Below are 22,313 nucleotides of genomic sequence, written 5' to 3' on the forward strand. Positions count from 1 at the left end.
GGCAGAAGAGGGTGAAGCAATCTACATATTTTTATTTTTATTATGAGGGGGTTGCCTAGCAATTATAGAAATTAATCCCTGGCAAACAGACAGACTGACCTCCAGACAGATTAACAGACAGGGTAGATACCGTAGAGAGACACGCATATCGTACTACCAGTGCATTAATATAACGAGTTTGGAGATACCAGACGTGTTAAGCTGCAGCCATGTTTAGTTATGGTCGTAGTAATTTCACCTGGAATGGAACACTGCGAGAGCTGGCGACCAGCTTCCCTCCATCCTGCAAAGGTAGACACGCACACATGCATGCACGCACACTCACATGCACGCAGGAAGGAAGCCACATACTACTGTACATGTGGGTGTGTGTGTGTGTGTGTGTAAACGTTATGAAAATGGGAGATGTGTGTCTTAACTGCACTAAGAAAGATTGTATCTGTCTGTATGTGCGTCTGTGTGCGTGTGCATGTGTGTGTGTCTGTGTGAGAGAGCAAGAGAGACAATAAGAAGGAGAGTCACAGACAGACAGACAGACAGTGAGTCAGTCAGTCAATCAATCAGTTGAGCCAGCATCTTGAATGCTGAATAGCCCTGTACCAAGATGCAAAAGGAATCACAAAAAGGTTGTTTAGAGTCACATTTTGTATTCTGGATAGGAGTATCCATTAATTTTACATTTGAAACCTGATTACCATATGTGTTTGGCCCAGGAGTGGCAATCAGATTAAACCCTATTTCACCCGTGATTGGAAACCGGGGCTAATTTCTCCGGAGCGCGCCGTCTAGTGCCGTTGCTATCTCGGCTATGTGTCTGAGTTATGTCCTGAATGTGAGAGTGGATTCTCTGGTCTTGTTATTCAATGAAGTGTGGCATCAGGAAGCCTGGCATTATAGGACGCAAATATCAAACTTTATTAATTAGAAATTTCACAGTTATGCAAACAACATATAGTTTGACTGCTTAGCACGTGCACATTTAGATGCATGTGCTAATTTACAATACATGCAAAGAAGCAAAGCATGGAATGTAAACGATTCATTCTATGTAGAGTGAATGCAAACAGACACATTAGCGACAGACAGGAACTTGAGGAGACAATGTAATCTGGTATCAATTTATGAATGGACGAAACTCCCAAAAATGCATTTGAAGCACAGCATGCAATGAAGATATAGCACGCCTAGAGAAATTCCAAGAGAAATTTCACACCAACGTCTTTTGGCTGGCATCCGACACACACGCACGCACACACGCGCGCGCACACACACACACACACACACACACACACACACACACACACACACACACACACACACACACACACACACACACACACACACACACACACACACACACACACACACACACATTAGCATAACTAATTACTTTAGTTTTGATATCAAGTAATAGGTAAGGTAATATAATTACATTTTAAAGGTAAGAAAAGAGTAATTATTACTTATTATTACACTTATAGAGTAGCTTGCCCAACACTGGGTACATGTGTTTGAGTCTGTGAATGTAAATACTGTACCGTACGTGACCAGAGCAGCTGTGAGGTGAGCACAAGTAGCCTACATGAGTGTATACATGTGTTTGTTCTTGTGTAAGGTGCTACTTGATTGCTCAATGGTTGTATCATGTGTTGCCATAGGCTGCGACCCTCACAACTAAAACCTGTCATATTTTAGCCTTTAGCTTTAGTCTAGCCATATACTCAAAGATAGTATTTCACACTAGGGATGGGACGTAATGAAAATGTCATATCACGATTATTGTGACAAAAGAAATCGCGATTTACGATATTATCGCGATAATCAAAATCCATTATCCTGGGGCGGAACATTTGCCAAAAAATAGCAGATCTACAAGCTCACAACGCGTCACAAACGTGACTCGTTGTGAGCTTGTAGATGTGCTATTTTTTGGTAAAGACAGTAGATAGGCTATTTTTTGGCAAAAACAGTTGATACAAAATAAAAAAGACTATCAACAAGTACCTTTTACCAATTATAGAGGCGTTTAAGTGATACCAGATATGCAGCTCGGCAAATAAAAGCTGAATTGATCCCAGTGCATGACGGAGGACGATATCACGATAAATGAAATCTCCACGATGCGATTATCGTGAGTGTTTTTTATCACGATAAACGATAATATCGCGTATCGTCCCATCCCTATTTCACACACCATCTTTAATGCATAAGATCGATCTATCTATCTCTCTCCACGTACTCCATGTACTACTCATGTGTCAGTCACGTGCTCAGTATAACTTTCTCCGCCAGGCCTCGGCCGCCTCGCCCATATGTGCCCGCCATTTAGCCTTTTTCTTCAAACACACTTTTTGCTACTTCTCCCACAGATTTAGCCCCCGAATTGTGATGACTGTCGTACAAACTATATTTCTCCCGCAGCTTCCTCATGACCAATGATAAGCAATGCAACTTGAAACCACCACAACACCATTTGCAACTGGACAGTCCACACCCAGGTGCCGAGCTGCAATCGATTGCCGCTTCCATAGCAACGTGTGATAAACAACAGACGGGGCCGCCACTAGACTGTGACAGACGCTGACAGACTCGAGGAGTTACACCCAACTGGAAATTGGCTGAAGGGTGGCAGTAGATTACGAGATATATTGTGTGAAAAAGTCGTTAATTTGGCCTGGGGTTGGCATTAGAGGATATGTTATGGGGTTACTCATATTGTCTAGCTTAGTTTATACTGTATAAGAGCTATGGCTCATAGCTCTGGGCATTTATGCTCAATAGATGGGCTCACTGTTAAAGCTCCCAGTCATTAATGACGCGGTGTGATCTGCTAGAAATTTCAGACAGGAAGTATGAGCCAAGTGGCTCGCAGCCTGCGAGATGTTCCAAATTATGTTCAGGAGCCAAAGAACCTGGCTCACAGGAGTTGTCTTACACAGTATAAATTAGGCTTTGGGGTTCGTCTTCCAAGGAGCATGAAGGCACTCAGCAGGTTTCATGGCAATCTGCTCGTTATCTCCGCCAGGCAGGCAGAGATATTGCATTCAGCTGTGGGCGTCTGTCTGTCTGTCCATATGGCTGTCTGCAGCTAATCTCGCAAACTTCGAGGCCGATCAGTGTCATATTTCTTGTGCACACTGACGGCAGGCTAAAGCCCTCAATTCCCAAATATATATTTTTTTAAATGGCTAACGACAACTGTCATTTTCATGAATTAATAATAGCAGAGCAATCATCCCTCCTGGCTAACGAGTTAGCCGATTAGACACCTGCCCATCCGGCTTATGGGATCAAACCACTTACTACCCAATTACAATGCTCCTGTCACTCCACCTTATGGGATGCACCGGTACTAGCCTGTCGCAGGCTTTCAATTTGCTGCCACAGCCCAAAGCTCCAGACTGAAATGCCAACTTATTAGAATTGCATTGAAATTGATAAACTATGCATGACCACAAACCAGCACGTCACACCAACATTGTGCTTGTGAAGTTGTGATGTCCTTACTGGTGAAGATGACGTGTTACAGTTTTTCACAATTGTTAACACACATTTTTCACTACAATAACGGCTTTCTCAAAACTGCACAGTGCACACACAAAACTGAAACCCTCACACAAAATGCTAAACCTGACACTCCCTTCCCAAGATGACTCTTTGCCATCAAATCACTTAACTGATGTGTTCACAAAATGAAACTTGTGTTTATTGTCAAACCTCCAGACAGGGTCCCCCTAAGGGATAACAGCGCCATCTGATGGCGCAACAGAGTAAAACTCATAAGCTCCCGAACGTCAAATACAAAATGTCGGGAGGGCTGTCAATCACAAACGAGGGCACCGCCCCCCGAGTGTATAAAAGCCCCCTGGGCCAGCATAGCTTCCTCTTTCCGCACCTCTGCTTACCGCAACTAGAGTACTGCGAACTCAGCCATTATTATTTTAAAGTTTAAGCTTAAAGCGACGGCTAGGAAGTCGGCCACAGGCCTCTTTAGAATATTCTCCCACTTTAACGTCTAATTTCTTCAGTTATTCTCCTTGTTTTCACTTGTTTCCTCTGTTTCTCCTTCACGCTTCTTCTCTCGACGGTCATTTGTGCGTTAGCCTTGCTTAGCTTAGCTTAGCTTAAGCTAGCTCGCTAGCATGTCTGCGCCACGACCCAGAGGACCGAGCCCTAGCCACTTGCTGGCTATGGTGCCCAAGAAGTGTGGGAACCCTGCTTGCAGAGGACTCATCGCAAGGGAGGACACTCACCCTTTTTGCATCGTCTGCGAGGGGGTAGGACATGCCCTGGCTGCTCTGTCTCCACCAGCTCCAGCCTTGGGGGTGAACTGCGTGGACTGCCTCCGCTACAACGAGGTAGCCCTCCGGGCCCGGTACGAGATCGCTTCCGCTGGCTTCGGCCTAGCCACCGCTCTCGTCGCTGGACCTTCCCCCTCTACCCCTCCTAGTGTGCCGGTCAGCGCTGTACGCCACAGCGCTGCTACTCGCCACGAGGTTGGGCCTCCGGCGGATGCGGCCCTTTCTAGCACCGGTAGCCCCGGCGCTAGCGGACCTGTTTCCACTCCCGCTCCACCGGAGGTCCCTTCCACTGTTGCTCATGTCTCTCCTGGCACTGGGGCCGTGCCCAAGAAGAGGACATGCAAGGCCGCCTTCGGAGTGGTTTCACCGCCAGTTCCCGCCACGAAGGCCGCCTTCCAGGAGTTCCACCCCGGTGCTTCTGGCCACTTCACCGTCGGTGATTTTCCTCAGTCATTCTCCGTCCCCCAGCAGCGCGCCATGCAGTCCTCCTGGCACGACAGCGATGGAGATGAGGCGGAGGACGACTACGACCCTGGAATGTCGGAGGAAGGGTCCGAGGGTGAGTATGAGGAGGAAGACCCTCAGCTCCCCTCCGGACAGGGCGGAGACGCAGCCAAGGAGGTCCCTCATGCCGAGGTTCCTTCCTCCGCTGTGCTCTCCCCGGCCCATACTGCTCCCATCCCCCCTACTACGCCAGTAGGGGGGAGCGGAGCAACAGCACCCGACCCAGACTCGATCCCGCTGGACGAGCTGTCGGTGTTGGAGCGCGCCGCCATCAGATGTGACTTGGAGCTGCCGCTCGAAGCCCCAGCGCTTGGACCCCGGGACAGAGTCCCCATCCTAGGCCAGGACGTGGAGCCTTCCCCACCGCCACGCATGGCGAAGATCCCTGTGGTGCCTGGGTTTGCGGAGGCCCTGCATTCCACCTGGTCCACTCACAAGGACCCCCCGAAGCTCCCTTTCCTTGTTGACTGCCTCAACGCGGAGAGCATAGGGATCCCCCTGTGTCCCCCCATGGATAAGCTGCTCGCTCAGTCCTTTGCGGGGAACATCAAGCCAGAGCACGAGCGGACGGGACCGGGCGGTCGCTGTCCATTCAAGCTGGCTGTCGGGAACAAGGCGCCTGGATTCGCCATTGATTTTGACGACAAACAGTCTGCCTTGGTGAGGAACTGTTACAGATCCTCTGCGCTGGCCGCCAGAGGACTGAACGTTACACAGCTGTTGCTCACCTCTACCAGGCGCCTCCTCGGTGAGCTAGAGGGGGTCCCTGAAGACACAGCAGCCGAGTTGGACAAGACCCTCCGCATGCTGGTGGACCTGAATGTCCATGCCATCGAATGGCTTGGACATGGCATGGACTATTCGATGCAGGCGGAGAGGCAAAGGTGGCTCAACAAAGTCAAGCTACCTGGTTCCTCGGGGGTGGAGACCGCGAAGGTCATGCAGGACCTACCCGGACACCCTACCACCTTGATGGGCGGTGGACTGGATCTCCTCCGCCAGGAGGTGGAGGCCAAGAGGATCACCCTGGAGCTCCTGGAGGCTACCACCGAGCCCAAACAGGAGCCTAAACCTGACAGGCAGGGACGAGGGAAGGCCCAAGGTCAGGCTGACAGAGGGCGCTCTTCCTCCAGCAGGGGAAAACCCCATCCCCCCAGGACCCCCTCCTCCTCTGCGGGGCCCACCCGCGGAGAGGTGAGGGCTCCTGCCCGCTCACAGCCTCGCCCCCCTCACAGGGGCGGGAAACCGAGCGGCTCCTACAGGGCCCGTGGGAAGCCGTCGCGGAAGTGACATTGGACCTTGGCGGGGCCCCCTTGAATTTTCAGGAGACCCCCCCTATCAAACGCAGGCGGGTGGACAATATAATTATTTCTCATGCCAAGAAAATAATATATGTGCCTCCTCCTCTGTGTCCAGTGCCAATAAAAATAAAGAGTATGTTGATGAAACAATGCCTGTTTATTTCGACTCCTCCTGCATTAGCACAGACGACTCCATTTTGCATGAATACAGCCAGTATAGAGAAGTCCAGGTTGGATTTTCTATCAGCTCAGAAAGCACCGCTTTATCCAGTCAGGCAGACGGGGTACAAGCCAGGGGTTTCTCTTTGCAAAATGCTTCCTCTTACGTTAGATCCTATTCACAGCATTTCAACTCCTCTTCTATGCAATACTCCTCTGTCTCCACTGAGCGGCACTGCAGTGCCGAGTTTAGTACAGGACAGGGGTTTGGTGCTAACGTTAGGGAAGAAGTCAGCTTTTCACAACAACCAGGGTCGGCCTCGTCTTCCCGTAAGGAAGAAAATAAAGGCCTTAGAAAAGGTATTAAACGTAAACACACTTCCCCGAGCCGGGGATTGTGTTTCTTATGTAATAAAACCTGTCCCCCGGGTTCCTCGTTGTGTTCCCCCTGCATCTTTAACGAGCGGGGCCAGGAGGGCGTTACGTTTCTGGTCTCTACCGGATACGGAAACGAACCTACCGGATACGGGGGTCACGCGCCTTCCGGTGCGATGGCAACCGGATACGGAAATGAAAGTGCCGGACACGGAGACCCCTCGCTGCGCAGCGAGGTGGCCACCGGATACGGAAACTTCTCTTCTGGGAACGGAACCTCTTCCTCGCGACCCTTTAGTCACGCGGACTCTGTACAACCCCAAGGCTTCTCCTTTGCTCAACAACACGCTGGCTCGGTGTGCGGAGCATTGGAAATGTTGCAATCCGAATCAATGGGTGTTTCGGACGGTGACACGGGGGTACAGGCTACAGTTCGCGGAAGTACCCTTTCTCTCCAGCAAGGTTATTTACACTCGAGCCCGTGGCTTGAAGGCAGAGGCCTTGAGAGAGGAGATAAGCTCGCTATTGCGCAAGGGCGCTATAGTGGAGCTATCTCGGGATCAGAGCCGTCTAGGTTTCTGGAGCCGTTATTTTCTGGTCCCCAAAAAAGGGGGGGGCCTACGTCCGATTATGGATTTACGTGCTCTGAACAAGCACTTGAAAAAATTCAAATTCAGGATGTTGACGTCAGAGGCTCTGATGAGATCAATGAGGCAGGGGGATTTCCACTGTTCAGTGGATCTAAAGGACGCTTATCAGCACGTCCTTATTTATCCCCCCCACAGGAAGTTCCTGCGGTTTGCCTTCGAGGGGCGCCTGTACGAATACACGGTCCTCCCTTTCGGCCTTTCCCTGAGCCCGCGGGTTTTCGTGAAAGTGACCGAAGCGGCCATAGCTCCACTGAGGCGACAGGGGGTCAGACTCGCAAACTACATAGACGATTGGATGATTTCAGCCGCCTCCTGCTCAGAAGCGGCGCGTCATACCAATCTGGTGTTATCACACCTGAAGTCTCTGGGTTTCAACGTCAATTTTGGCAAAAGCATGTTGACACCCTGTCAGCAGATTTCCTTCATAGGGATATCTCTGGACTCGGTGGAGATGTCTGCCCGCCTCTCACCAGAGAGGGTGGACAGATTTCTGGTTTGTCTCCGCTCCTTTCAGCTGAACCAGGTGGTCAGATACAAGGAGTGTATGAAGTTAGCAGGGCTGATGGCCTCAGCGGTGCAACTTCTGCGCTTGGGCAGGTTTCATATGAGACCTTTCCAGCGGTGGACACTGGCACTCAGGATTTCCTCCCGGCAGGGCTACAGGAAAATGGTTGTCAGCCAGGTCTGCTTGGACGCTCTGGTTCCTTGGAGGGATCAGGCGTTGTTGACAACTGGAGTCTCCATGGGCGAGGTGGTGTCACGCAAGGTGATTACCACGGACGCCAGCCGCTCGGGGTGGGGTGCCACCCACGAGGGGCGTTCAGCCAGGGGTCTGTGGACTCCGGCTATGTTGGAGTTTCACATCAATTATCTGGAATTGATGGCGATCTACTTGGCGCTCAAGTACTTCGAACCGTTTCTCCAGGGTTGCCATGTCCTAGTCAGGACGGACAACACGGCGGCCATGTATTATCTCAACAAACAGGGCGGCCTATCCTCGCGCACGCTGGATCAGCTGGCTCGGGAGATGGCTCTATGGTGCGTGCCGCGTCTCAGGTCCATCAGGGCTTCCCATGTTCCGGGACTTCAGAACGGCGGCGCCGATCTGTTGTCCAGGGGGGAGCCTCGCTACGAGGAGTGGTCACTCCATCCGGCAGTAGTGAGGCAGATCTTCTCCAGGTTCGGGCAGCCTCGGATCGATCTCTTTGCCTCCCAGGAGAACTCGAAGTGTCCCCTTTACTTCTCAGTAAGGGGGCCTTCTCCCTTGGGGACGGATGCGTTCGCTTACGAGTGGCCGGTGGGCCTTCTCTACGCGTTTCCGCCCCTGCAGCTGATCCTTCCCACGTTGGAGAGGATCAGGTGTGCCAACCTGGAGGTTCTTCTGGTGGCACCATCCTGGGGAGTGTGGAGGTCCTTGATCACCCCACTGCTCTATCGGTCCCCTTGGCAGCTCCCATTGCACAGGGATCTGCTACGCCAGGCAGGGGACGAGATCTTCCATCCAGACCCGCGGGTCCTAGACCTGTGGGTTTGGCCCGTGAGAGGGAGAATCTGTTGGCAGCAGGCTTCTCACCAGCGGTTGTAGCTACTATTCAGAGTGCTAGAACCTCCTCTACTAGGGCTTTGTATGATGGGAAATGGAATGCCTTCTTGGACTGGTGTGAGCTTCAGGATCCTCCTGTGGTGGCTCACTTGGCTCCAGCCCAGAGGGTGTTGGATTTCTTGCAGAACCGCCTGGACCTGGGTCTGGCGTTTTCTACCTTGAGGGGTTATTTAGCGGCCTTGGATGCCTGTCACCTGGGGGTGGCAGGCAAAGGCTTGTCTAAAATCCCTGAGGTGGTCCAGTTCATGCATGGTGTCGACCATTTGAGACCTGTGACTAGAGTGTTGTTCCCTTCTTGGGATCTACAGGTGGTTCTGGTGGGCCTATGCAAGGCACCGTTTGAACCTATTGAGAGTTCCTCCTTGAAGCATTTGAGTTTCAAGACGGCTCTTTTGCTGGCTTTGTCTACGGCAAAGCGAGTGAGCGACCTTCATGCGCTCTCAGTGAGTCATGATTGTATGAGGTTTCTCAATAATGACTCTAGGGTTCTTCTTAAACCTCATTTGGGTTTTGTTCCGAAGAACCGGGTGGTCCCGAAGGACCCTGTTGTTCTGACGGCTTTTCATCCTCCTCCGTTTGCTTCGGAGGAGGATAGGCGTCTTCATTGTCTATGTCCTGTTAGGGCCTTGAAGGCCTATTGTGACAGGACGGCGGACAGCAGGTCTACTTCTCAGCTTTTTGTTGTTCTGAATGCTCGGCAACGAAAAGCGGTGTCCACACCAACTTTGTCAAGTTGGATTGTGGACGCTATTAAGTTGGCTTACGCCCGTGCGGGGTCTGAAGTGCCGGTGGCATTTAAGGCCCATAGCACTAGGGGTGTGGTGACCTCTTGGGCTTTGTCCAAGGGGGTCTCCATTAATGAGATTTGTGCTGCGGCGAATTGGTCTTCGCCCTCCACATTTGCGACCTACTATCACTTGGACCTTGCGCTTTCTGCTTTGGCGCATTCGGTCCTGGGTGCTGCTGCCCCATCTACTGTGTAGTGGGACGGCTCTCTTCTCTCCCTTTCCTGGGACAGCGTGCCGCTGTTCCTGGGTGGCTTGGGGGGGACCCTGACTGTTTCCTTATCTTACTGTAGTATTATAAGGCAGACCTATGTCTGCTATTAGTGCATAAGGCAGATCTCGGTCTGTCAGGGTCTTTTTACTGTCTGGACACGCCCAGGCCCTGTGGGTCTGGGTCGGCCGGTTCCTGGGAGGGGTCACGTCGGTTGACGGTGACTCTTTCAGGTTGTGGTCTGGGTTCACGACAGTTCTGTCGGTGCATGGCTTCTCGGGGTGTTTATGAGTCCCTTAGGGGGACCCTGTCTGGAGGTTTGACAATAAACTATTAGGTTCCGAACGGAACCCTGTTTATTTAAAACCGGAGGACAGGGTCCCCCGATTTAAGCCCCTCGGTTCGCTTGTTGCGGGCAGAGGTGCGGCTTTAGAGGAAGCTATGCTGGCCCAGGGGGCTTTTATACACTCGGGGGGCGGTGCCCTCGTTTGTGATTGACAGCCCTCCCGACATTTTGTATTTGACGTTCGGGAGCTTATGAGTTTTACTCTGTTGCGCCATCAGATGGCGCTGTTATCCCTTAGGGGGACCCTGTCCTCCGGTTTTAAATAAACAGGGTTCCGTTCGGAACCTAATAGTTTTTGTTCGGCTGCGTATGTAGGTAGGTATGTAGGTAGGTAGCTGTGTGTGTTTAAGCCCGTAGCCCAACCAAACCAGCATTTCTAGCAACGTTGTCATTAACAGCCAATGGGGGACCAGCATTCCTGGTGATGCCAGTGGTGATATCACTGGCATCGCCAGTGGTGATACCAGTGGTGAGCGCACTGGCACTGTCATCACGCTCTGCTGGCGCACAAGTAGTACTTGTGCACAAGGCGCAAGTTGGCAGTTAAATGAAGTAAAATTAATTAAATTGATCTGATTGATGATTCATTTAGCTGAGCACTGAATAGAATGTTGGCAAAAGGCAAATCCTGGTTGAAATAAGGGGGTTTGGGGGCCCTAAATTGTGCTAGTTAGTTTTGTCCTTTAAATGCAGTCGATCCCTGGCTGTGTAGGAATGTAAAATGATTTGACCCCTGCGGTTATTAGTGCACTGTTGATTATGCATATCGGTTTCTCATTTGCTATGTTACTATGGCAATAACCTCTATAAACAGATTCCAGGGTTCCAAGGTTTCTATGGCAATGTTAAGTAGAAGTAACAACACACGTGCGTGTGCGTGTGCGTGCGTGTGTGTGTGTGTGTGTGTGTGTGTGTGTGTGTGTGTGTGTGTGTGTGTGTGTGAGAACTCTCTGACCCCCATGAAGCTGGGAGCTGTCCCATAATTCCTAGGGGCACATTAGTGTTAGAATCATAGGAGGGTTGTTAGCCATTAAGTCATGTATCCCCCCTAACACTAAGAATGTGCAATTGTGCATGCTGTCAGTGCACATGCTCCCTGGAGGATGAACCCTATAATCATTCTGTGTGTGTGTGTGTGTGTGTGTGTGTGTGTGTGTGTGTGTGAGTGCGTGCGTGTGTGCAGTGTCTTTGTGTGTATAATGTACTGTATCAGTGTGTATGTGTCTGTGTGTGTTTGCACCTGCACAGGTGTACACAGTAACTGTACATTTTGGATTTCACCTTGTTTTGACACACATAGCAGTAGTTCGTTTTTGAGCATTTTTTGAGCATCTGTACTTAGTTGAGTATTTGTATTTTTGGATACCCAGGGGTTGACACTAAGGTGTCAGAGGCATGATCAGGTCATGTTCTCCTTGCCCTCGAGTTATGGCCACTTGCCTGGTAGCAAACTTCACCTGCCCGACCATATTATTTACCTGCCCCGGGCAGTCGGGCAAGCGTTAGCGTCAATCACTGATACCATTCACTCCACTACATGATATCAAAGAAAAATAGTGTACTTTCGACTCCGCTACATTTCTAGGAAATTGGCAGATCTATATCTAACTAAGCGTCATGTGACGCATTGTGAATTTATAGATCAGCTATGTCTCCACATTTTTTGCAAAATCTATTTTTTTCTTTGACATGCCCAAAACAGGGACACTAGGACCTATATTTTTGTCCATGCTTTACCCCTTATGCTTAAACCTCTTTGCCTTTTTTTTACTATTTTGAAAAATGGCTGATCTACATCGACACATTGTGAGCTATTTGAAATATTGAAAAATGTTTTTCAAAATATAAAAAAATGGCAAAAGAGTTTAGGGATAAGGGGTATGGGGTATGGACAAATATAGAGCCCTAGGTGGTCTTCTTCCTCTTCTCCTCCCTCTTCTTCTTCTGAGAAGAATTGCTCAGATATATCCAAAGTAAAATGTAGACTACAGTGTGTGTTTAACACCGAGAGTGTTAGAAAGTGATACATTTTTACACTCAGTAAATTACAGTAAATTAACAGTTTTTTTGCTGGTAAGTCCATTGAGTATGGAGCAGTGCAACCAGATAGTGACATACTGTAACGCTGAGAAATATTACAACAGACTTCAATACACAATAACAAAGGATGTTTGGGGATTTACACATCAACCCTTTACAGTTTACACCCAGTGTGAAAAATGAGCGCAATCACACAAACTTTAAGTAAGACCGATAGCAAGAGAAAGATGGTTTCACATAACGTCTCTGTCGGGTGGAAACCTCATATGTCCAACATTTTTCAGGATTCAAATAAAAGCTCAAAATGCGTTTTGGGCTTTTGGATGTGGGACTTTTGATGCTTTTGTGTGACCCTGTACTATGATCAAGTAGGGCGTTAACAAAAATTTAGAATATGGAGATAAAAGGTTTCTATACTCGACAACGTTAAGATGAAATGAGTGATGGTAGCTGCAGTGGAACGTTTTGTATTCCTATTACATTATTCCTATTGTGGAGCAATATGCATATCCAACACCTAACTTACTTTCCAGGAAATGGAAAAAGAAAAAAGAATCTGTGTTCCAATCTGTGATCCAATGTAGTTATTAGTCACAAAGAATTTCTGTTTTGTGTGTGTGCCCTTGGTATCAAGGTGTCTAGCAGGTAGATGATGGCATTCTCTACCCCCAATGTTAGTCACCCCACGGTTTCAGGTAGCAGCACCAGGTGCTTGAAGGTGTTCATAACATGAATGTCAGAGAAGCAACTGAGGACTGACGTGCAACTCTCCTACCGGATCAATTCCATCAGGAGAAGGTGTGCTCAACTCAAGGGGAGTCTTGAGGAATATTCTCTTGCAGTTATACTATAACTGGGTGCAGACAAAGAAAGGAATATCCGCACTCTCTTGACTTTCAAACCCAACTGTGTTTTAAACACTGTGGAAGGCCGACCTGCAGAAACACTTTCATTTTTCTTGTATGATTGATGGCTGATGCTGCATACCTATTAACTCTATCGTTGCTATCAATTAAATCTCTTTGAAGGTCCAAGTTGCCATGGTCTCCATAGACTTCCATGTAATTCATAGTGCACGGATCATGCACACCCATGCCTAATCATGCACCACGTGTGTGCACGCTGTTCACAGCTTTTAAACAAAAAAATCCGCTTGGAAATCCGTTCAGGCATTCATGAGATAGCAACCATTATGTTTTCTTCAAATGTAATGAAAACGGCCCAAACTCGGGAAACTCGGGGTTGGCACAGGGGTGGTACCAATACAAACTCTGGAAACTCAGGGTTGGCACCAAACAGGTTAAAAAAGGTTCATACTCAAGAGACTGGGGATATTCCTGTCAGAGCAACTGGCCTGTTAGTTGTTGAGGACCGAGGGACGTCCCTTCTTGGGGGCAGCAGGGTTTCCAGAGTCGAGCCACCCTTCCCAGCTGCAGGGTGAGGTTGAAGAGGTCCTGGAGCACGGGCTCTTGCAGCACCCGGGATTTGATGTTGTCTGGGACCGCTGCTTTGGTCAGGGCGAGACACCTCACTTGGTTGGCACAGAGGCTCAGGGATGGAGGGCCTGCTGCCTGCTGCAGCTGAGAAGGCATAATCAATAAAACAGATGAATTGATTGATTGATTTATAACTGATCTACAAGCTCACAAGGTGTCACATTGCAATGCTTTGTGAGCTTATAGATCGTCGGGCGTGCAGTGCAGTATATTCGGTAGGGGGCTTAAAGTGGTTTATGATGATTTCTTTGGGGCAATTTGTTTGCTTCAATAGGCTCGAGTAAGAGAGATGGAACACGTGTGAGATGACAGGAGTCGGATTCAAACTGCATGCGTGCACTAACTGCATGATCCACAGGCCACTCTCCCCCCTCTCTCTCCACGTTTTTATAAACCTTCCATATCTCTCTATGTGTCTGGCAGCCCATCTGTCTCAATTTCATCCCCTCGTGCTGCCTGTCCCTGTCTGGGGGTCTTTGGCACCCATGTATACCAGGCTGGTTCATTTCTTTTCCATCTGCTTTCTCTCCGTTCGTCTGATTTATGGGCCGATTTTGCCACCAGGGGCCCAAGTTTAGATTTCGGGCCTGATTTATATCTGAGGAGGTGATTAGTTTTACAGCAGAGCAGAGCCTCGGAACCCTCAGCGCTGCCGCGAGCCCCGATTTCTGCTTCGTCGTACGGCGGGGTTGCGCGACAGCCGGCTTGCAAGCTCACAGTGCAGCGTGACGCGCGGAACGACAGAGCATAATTAAATTGTAGATCGTCTGTTTTTGACTTAAAAAAGAATCATAGTGCCATGAAAAACAATGCCCAACAACACATGGGAGAGGATGTCATCAATATCACTACTAGACCATAATCCTCACCCTGTAAATGCAATTGTATGGTATATTTATGCCATATTTTATAGATGCCATGTTTTATAGATTATGTTGCGAGGAAAACGTTGAGATAATAGCCATTTGATTAGAACTGACTGAATTTACTTTGTACTTCAAGTTTAAAATGATACTAAATATTTTTGTAAAATATTTTGTCCAAATGAATGCCAAATATCAAATTATCTCGCAGCACCCCTGGACTGCCATCACGGCACCCCAGGGTGCACTGTCAAAATCATGGTGGGGGGTTGTCACCATCATGCCATTAGTTTAACTTGTGATACATTTCAGGCTATTTATTCTAGGCATTTTATAACAGGCATAAGCACATACACACATGACCCTCCAGGCACCAACAAGCAATAGCTAACTTGCTAGTTAGTGATGCCTGATGGTTCCTTTTCCCTGCTAGCGTAAAACATTTATATTTATTGTTATTTAAACAATTTCACCCTGGCATCCCTATTTTGGACAATAAAAGTGAAAATCTTGATAGAAAACATCAAGAAATACATGAGGGTTGATTTTCGGAACTGTCTGGATCCAAATGATTTCATTTCATTTCAGCTTTCTTTAGCTAGACTACATTTTATGAGAAAAACGGTGATGTACTTCCGACCATCTCAAAGCATGTGTTGTGAACCTTTCTGCTCATACATAAAGTTGCTGTAGTGCCACCATCAGCACTATTAGTAATAATGACACTTAAGTATAGCATAGGACTGGACATGTGTACAAAGTTTAGTTTATTTTAATGCGTGGAAAGGCAGATTTCCTGATGAAGGAGAAAGTATTCAGATATCCATCTGTAGCTTTGGATAGAAAGTCACTAGGTGTGCAGTTCAGTGAGTGCATATCGTCACATCATCAATAAGATATCATACTGGTCTACTCCATATCTGGACAAGATCCTCGGCCTACTGGCACCATGCACACATTTTCAGTTTGGTGCTGATTGATGCAGACAGACTGGGAAAGACAGAACATCTTTGGGGACATACAAAAATACATACAGGGACACACACGGACAAACACTCTTCTAGATGGCTCGGCGTCACACAGTTAAAAAAACATCAAGAACAAAATCAATTTGGAGCTGTTGGTGTCCCACATTACTCATGATGCCGCAGTATCTTAACTTACTTGAAATCTTAAACTGATCGGTGGTCCAATTTAAGGACATTCTGCGACATTGCATGTGCAGTTTAGATCAGCGAGATCTCTCGTGCCAAATATGGAGACAACCTTGGCTAACTTGGCTCGAGGACTAGACAAACTTGGCTCGAGGATTAGACAAACTTGGCTCGAGGATAGATTAATACACGTTCTGACATGATTGAGAAACATTGTGGGCCCGGGTAGGTCATGATGACCTACGGCCGATGGCAGGGGGGTATTTTGACCACACTCGTGTGAGTCAGTCAGTGTGCTTCTTTCAGAGGCGTCACAAGGGGGGGGGGGGGTGGGACTGAGTTACTAGGGCCCAAGGTGGAGGGGCCCTAGTAACTTTAGCTATTGAGAAATAGCAGATATTCAAGCTCACGGTGCCGCACTGCAAGCTTGTAGATCTGCTATTTTTTAAAAGTCGTGAAAATGTGTGCAAATCTTTGAATATATGTATTTTTTAAGCGAACATTTGTTACTCAAATTTTGTTTCTGCGGCGTCCCTGGAACTAAATATTTTGAGATGGGGGTCCGTGGCCAAATACATATCATCTTGGGGGTCCTTGACATGAGCACCACTGACATGGAAACACTCGGCGCTGTGAGCTTGTATATCTGCTATTTTTCAATAGTTAACATTCATGGGGGGCCCGCAGTGAATCCTTGTATACCCAGGGCCCAGAATTTGGTGTTACGCCCCTGGATGCTTTCATTAGAGGGTGATGTGAGCAGCTATAGATGGATGTCTGTTAGTCTGAGAGCGTCACACAGATGGATTTATAGACAGCTGAAACAACATTATGGGTCTTCCCTTGTTTTTGAGGAAGTGGAGTGTGCGTGCGTGCGTGTACGTGCGTGCGTGCAGCTGGCCTGAGGAATCCTCCCTAGGACATAAGTGGGCCTATATGTCATCCTAGGATTAAGCATTGTTTCCCTTCTTGAACACCAGTGTTTGTGGATATGCATGCATCTGTGTAGTGCATATTTGTGAGAGGGAGAGATGAACTCATGCTGGGATTACCTGTGTCACCCTATGAGGACCAGATGGCTACTGTAAAGTTCATGGACAAAGGAACGGTGGCCTTGAGTTGGTTGATGGCTAAGGATGTGTGTGTGTGTGTGTGTGTGTGTGTGTGTGTGTGTGTGTGTGTGTGTGTGTGTGTGTGTGTGTGTGTGTGTGTGTGTGTGTGTGTGTGTGTGTGTGTGTGTGTGTGTGTGTGTGTGTGTGTGTGTGTGTGTGTGTGTGTGTGTGTGTGTGTGTGTGTAGAAAATACGTACTGGGTAAATTTGGAAGCAACGGCCATTTTAATCCTTTCATCTGTCAAACTCTCTCGCTCTTTCAGCCACACTTCCCTTTCTGTTGGCAGCAGTGTCACCACAAAGACCATCATTGATCCCTCAAGACCGACAGACAGACAGACTAGATTATTTCCTATCCTGATTCTATTTGTAGTAGCATACATTCTCAAACCCTGAGTGGCTGTGAAACACTGAGAGCATCACTGACGCAAGCGTCACTGACAAACCTGTTTGAAATATCTTTTTGTGCTTGACATTGTTAAACCCTCATTGTAAGTGATTTTGAGATTTTTAAACCCTGCTTTCAACCTTCTCTGAATGATTACTTATCTCAAGGTTTCTCTTTTATTTGACAATTGCAAATAGCTTTTGTACCTTCATAGTTGATATGCCAGATGATTGTTCAGGTCTTCTTGACATTTTGCAGCAACATTTCAAGCATGACCTACCATTTGATAACCACTGTGTGCATACAAACATTAAGCAGGGATGAGGTTTTGCGCCCTCTTGTGCCCAGACTGTGTACTACATGGTCTGCATGCCAGCCATGGTCTTCCCCAATGCCCACCACTATTCTATGTCCATGGATTGACCTCAGATGTGGCTTTGGGATCTTGGCTCATATTATGTCCCAAAAATGAATATGAAAATGACACGCAACATTAGTTTAGCCATGTCAATTACTAGGCTTAATCGTATCTATTCAATGCCAACTCAGTTAATGGCTTTTGGAAGAGAGTGAGACGAGACACAGGGGGGATTGGATAAGGAGAGAGGATTTATTTTTAGATGAATCGCAGGTTAATATTGCGTTGCAGAAACCTTGCGTTCTATCTCCATATTTCTACTGTTTATGTATGATGGATGATTTTCCCCTGTTTACCTTAGATATAGTTGAACCAAGAAGAAACCAGTTTCCCCAAAAGTTTAAAGTACTCGCACACAAGAAATGAGTCCATACAGTGTAAATCTCCGTTTCTGTATATGTATTCAAAGTTAGAATGGCCAGTCATCAATAATCATGTTTTCTCTGAGTACAAAGCATAATAATTTCACATATATAGTTCAGTATACACAGCATAGAAGACTTTCATTGGCCAGTAGAACATAACAATAGATATCAGATGTTTTGTGTCTTGGGGCCCAGTTGCCAGAAGGACAATGCTGTTATGGCTTGTCGTTATCCAGTGTGTTATCCAGTGTCCTGGACAGTATGACATTATTGACATATTTCTCTGTGGTCATCTTCCTGCAGAGGAGACATCTCATCACGTGCATTAGTTATTTGTTCCAAACTTAATGACATTCGACCTTTAACACTGAAAGTGATATCTATACCATATTAGATACATTAACAGAAAAATATTTCAATCAATTAACCTATCAATGTAAATGAATGCCCTACTTCATCATACAAGAATGTCACACAGAAGTAGTGAAAATGGCAGACAATGTGCCGACACGCTGTAAGCTTGTATGTCAAAAAAATAAAAAGACAGAAAACACTTGGGCATCTATAGCTCATTCAGAATGCTTCTCACATATAGACTAAAGACTAAGACAGCTGAACACATTACATTACACCAGTTCTTATGCCTCTGCATTGCCTGCCAGTGTGTCATAGACGTGACTTCATAATGTTTCTTGTCTACGAATCACAGCCAACATAGCTGACTCTAACTTGCTCCCTCACTATGAACTCTCCAGACCAGTCTTCAACATTGTTCAAGCCAAGGACCCATTAGCTGAGAGAGAGATGAAGCAGGGACCCCGCCACTACATATTCGATTGAAGTTGAATTTGTGTTTTCCCACTCTATACTTTGTAAACTTCACCTTTGGCTCTGTACTTGGTCTGCTCTTTTTTCCTCCTCTACGCATAACTTCTTCAAAAATAGCCGATCTACAAGTTCATGATGCAAGGGTTCAAGTGGTTAATGTAAAAACAAAGAAATAAAGTCCCTATCACACAAAGATTTGGCGGCCCCCCCAGCAGTATCTCTGAAGAGAGGACCCCCTGTTGAAGTGGATGTCGCGATAGTGGGTGGCATTTTGGGATTTTTTTTTAAAATCTGTCAGAATTTACATATTTTTAAGTGTCGTAATATGACATGAATGTAAGGTTCTATAAAGTAACAATGTAATTCAGGGGTGCCTTGGATAAAGTTATTTACAGGGGTAACCTGAGAAAAAAAGTGTTTGATAACCACTAGTCTAGACTCTTTGGTTTGATGGGTCATCAGGGACCAGTCCGCCATTTCTAGGATTAAAACAAAATGGTGAAGCTGCATCACACCTCTACCTTTAGGCGCCAGCTACACGGAGCTGGATATTTCATATATCCCGTTTTTTCAGATATCCACATAGAAAAATATCTAGGTCCACACGACAAAGATATCTAGGTCTAACAAGCACACACACACAGTAAAGTCTTCAGAGATATCCGGGTTCCATGTCTACACGGATCCAGTGAATCGGATATTTTTCAATCTCTCCACTTATTTATCCGGTTTCAAAAATATCCAGCTTCGCAGCCGAAATATCCAGCTTCGTGTGGCTGCAAGCCCCAAACGCATAAAAAATGTCTAGCTTCAGAAATATCCAGCTCTGTGTAGCCGGCGCCAAAATTGCTGCTAACAGTTGTTCTGATACATTTTTATCGTGCTGTTGGTTTTGTACTTTTATTGTTTTGTAATCTTTTTTTGCTTCGCTCATTTCTTTTAGTCTATTTTGTATGAAGCACTTTGAATTGCCTCTATGAAATGTGCTAAATAAACTGGCCTTGCCTTATTGGCTCCAAAGCTGTGCAATGACCTCCCTATCCAAATCAGCCAGGCCTGCAGATTCACACCCCATGTTCCTCAGTCTGAAAACCCTTTTGTACATGAGCCATGCTTGTCTACCTGCTATCCAGGTTATTTGCAGCACTCATCTATTTTCTTAGCACAACATTTGCGTGAGTCGTGCCTGCTTAGTGCTCGGCCTGTTGTTGGTTGACTAGAGATCACACTGCTTACTCAGACCTTGCACTCTGTAAGTGGCTCTGGTTGGACTGCTAAATGCTTAAATTGAAAACACCTGGGGACAATTTCACACACTATCTAGATGCAGCCTTCAGAGGAGGTCGTATCACAGATAGATGAGCAAATTGCACCCAGAGAAAAGCCAATTTCACACTACATACTTCTGGACACCCCAGGGTGATGCTTTCACCCCATGGCATTGAGTTTTCATGGTAGCACCACTCTGTAGATAATACATTTTAAAAGTTGTGTGATCTGTAGTTTGAAAACACGTAGCTTACTGTCACGTAGGGCTCCATCGGTTCATCAGTTCAGAGAAAATAATCTATTTTAATCAAATCTTTTCTTTTTTTCTGGGTTGACAAAGTATAAAATAGGGCAAATCAGATTAATAAATGGTGTTTGGTTAATCAGACTAAACAAAAACTTGATTATATGATTAATACAAATAAGTCATCTATAGAAAATTCTGCAAAAAGATAATGGATAGTTGCATCCCTGCTGTCATGTGAAACTAGCTCATCTGTACAGTATGTCAGGGTTGAGAGTTGAAATCCCAGGGATGGTCATCGACAGGCACGTGCCCCCTGCCCTTTTACTTGTCTGTAAAAAGTGCTCTCTCCAGACCATAAATGCAGTTTTAACTATGGTGAAGAAAAAAAACGCCAATGCCCTCTTCCCATGCCATACCTGAAGGCAGCATTCAAGAGAATTGCCCTTTCCAAACTCTCCTGAACTTGAATGCAGCATCTTATGTTGAAAGAATTGCCCTCTCTGTCTAGAAATCCATGCTGTATGCCACATCTCCAGTATTGACTTGATTATGCTTAGTTTAGTGTGGTATCGAGTACCGAATATTTTCACCAAAAGGCCCTTTTAGAAATGCCAGCCCCTGCCTCTCTAACATTCTCTGCACGTCCCTGGTCATCGAGTACGATGGATGTGTGTGTCCCTTGCATCCAGCGTCTGTCGCCACCACTACTATGGGAACAATGCTGACCTCGGCCATCTCTCTCTCCTTCCCTAGGGGGCTCTCACTCTCTGCCCTCCTTCCTCGATGACAGCTGTGACAAGACATCACTCACGGCTTCGGGGATTAACTGTCCCCTCCTCTCTCCTCTCTCTGTCTGTCTCTCTTGTCTCTCTCTCTCTCGTCCTGCTGAGAGTTGGGACCAGATATCCCTCTCAGTATACTAGAGGCCGTGACACATAAATGATTTCGTGACATTTAATCTGCAAGGTTTCTCTCTGTCACTTCTTGTATTTCCTCCTCTCTCGACACAACTTGGGTTATTCAATTCCTACAATACAATACAATACAATACAATACAATACAATACAATACAATACAACAACCTTTAACCCCAACAGTCTGGTGAGGAAAGTGGGCTCCGTCGTTGGGTCCTCTTTGCAGGGGGTGGAGGGAGTAGCCAGGGTGCGAACGGCCAGGAAGCTGGATACCATCTTGAATAACTCCTCCCACCCCCTCCATCTTGAGGGGTACTGAAGTAAGAGAGGAAACAACAGATTCACCTACCCAGGACAGAGGTGTGAGAGAACTGGGAAAGTCCTTTGTGGCGTTTGCTCTCAAGTTATACAATGAGACACACAACGGTGGCTTGGCAACGACAATTGTAACCTAACTTGACTGGAATAAAAGTTGTCACTGACTCTGACCTCTAGTGACATTCCTGATTTTGCTGTGAGCACGTCATTTTTCACACTTTTTGCACTGAACAATGGACACTTTCAAATATGCCACGGCGTAACTTTGTAACCTACATATCATGATACAGGTGATGGTATTCCTGCTGGGCATTTCTGCCTGACGCACCTCCAACAGTGCCTTTTGAACAGGTGTGCTGTGACACCTCACTGAACACCTATGCGGGCCTGATCGTGTCATCAGCTGGGGACCACCAGTCACTGACGTTTCGCTCCTTTAACCCCAGTACGTCTCCTGGTGGCGGAGCGATGGCAGGGATCACTCCTGCTGATGCCCTAGGTGTTGTTCGGCCCCCAACTCTTATGCTTCCTCCTTAGCCACAGCCAGAAGCTGCCTTTCTCCGCCTCCTCAGCCAGCTCTTTCATGGCTTTCCGATGCCCTGCTCCTGTGCATCCCATGTCGCGGAGTAGGCGAGCAGTTGAGGAACCTACGAAGCCCCTACACCCC

General features: G+C 47.1%; 1 protein-coding gene across 1 annotated transcript in view; it reads left to right on the forward strand.

Moving 5' to 3' along the window:
* Positions 1-209: 209 nt before the first annotated feature.
* agbl1 (AGBL carboxypeptidase 1) overlaps positions 210-22,313 on the forward strand; it is a gene marked incomplete at both ends in the record, with an annotated part of 227,131 nt that continues 205,027 nt past the window's right edge. Inside the window, one exon of the mRNA XM_080737125.1 lies at positions 210-291. Coding sequence (XP_080593251.1) covers positions 210-291 — 82 coding nt within the window. The remainder of the gene's footprint in view (positions 292-22,313) is intronic.

Source organism: Nannobrachium achirus (assembly GCF_963921795.1).
Source record: "Nannobrachium achirus genome assembly, chromosome: 11".
Taxonomy (NCBI): domain Eukaryota; kingdom Metazoa; phylum Chordata; class Actinopteri; order Myctophiformes; family Myctophidae; genus Nannobrachium; species Nannobrachium achirus.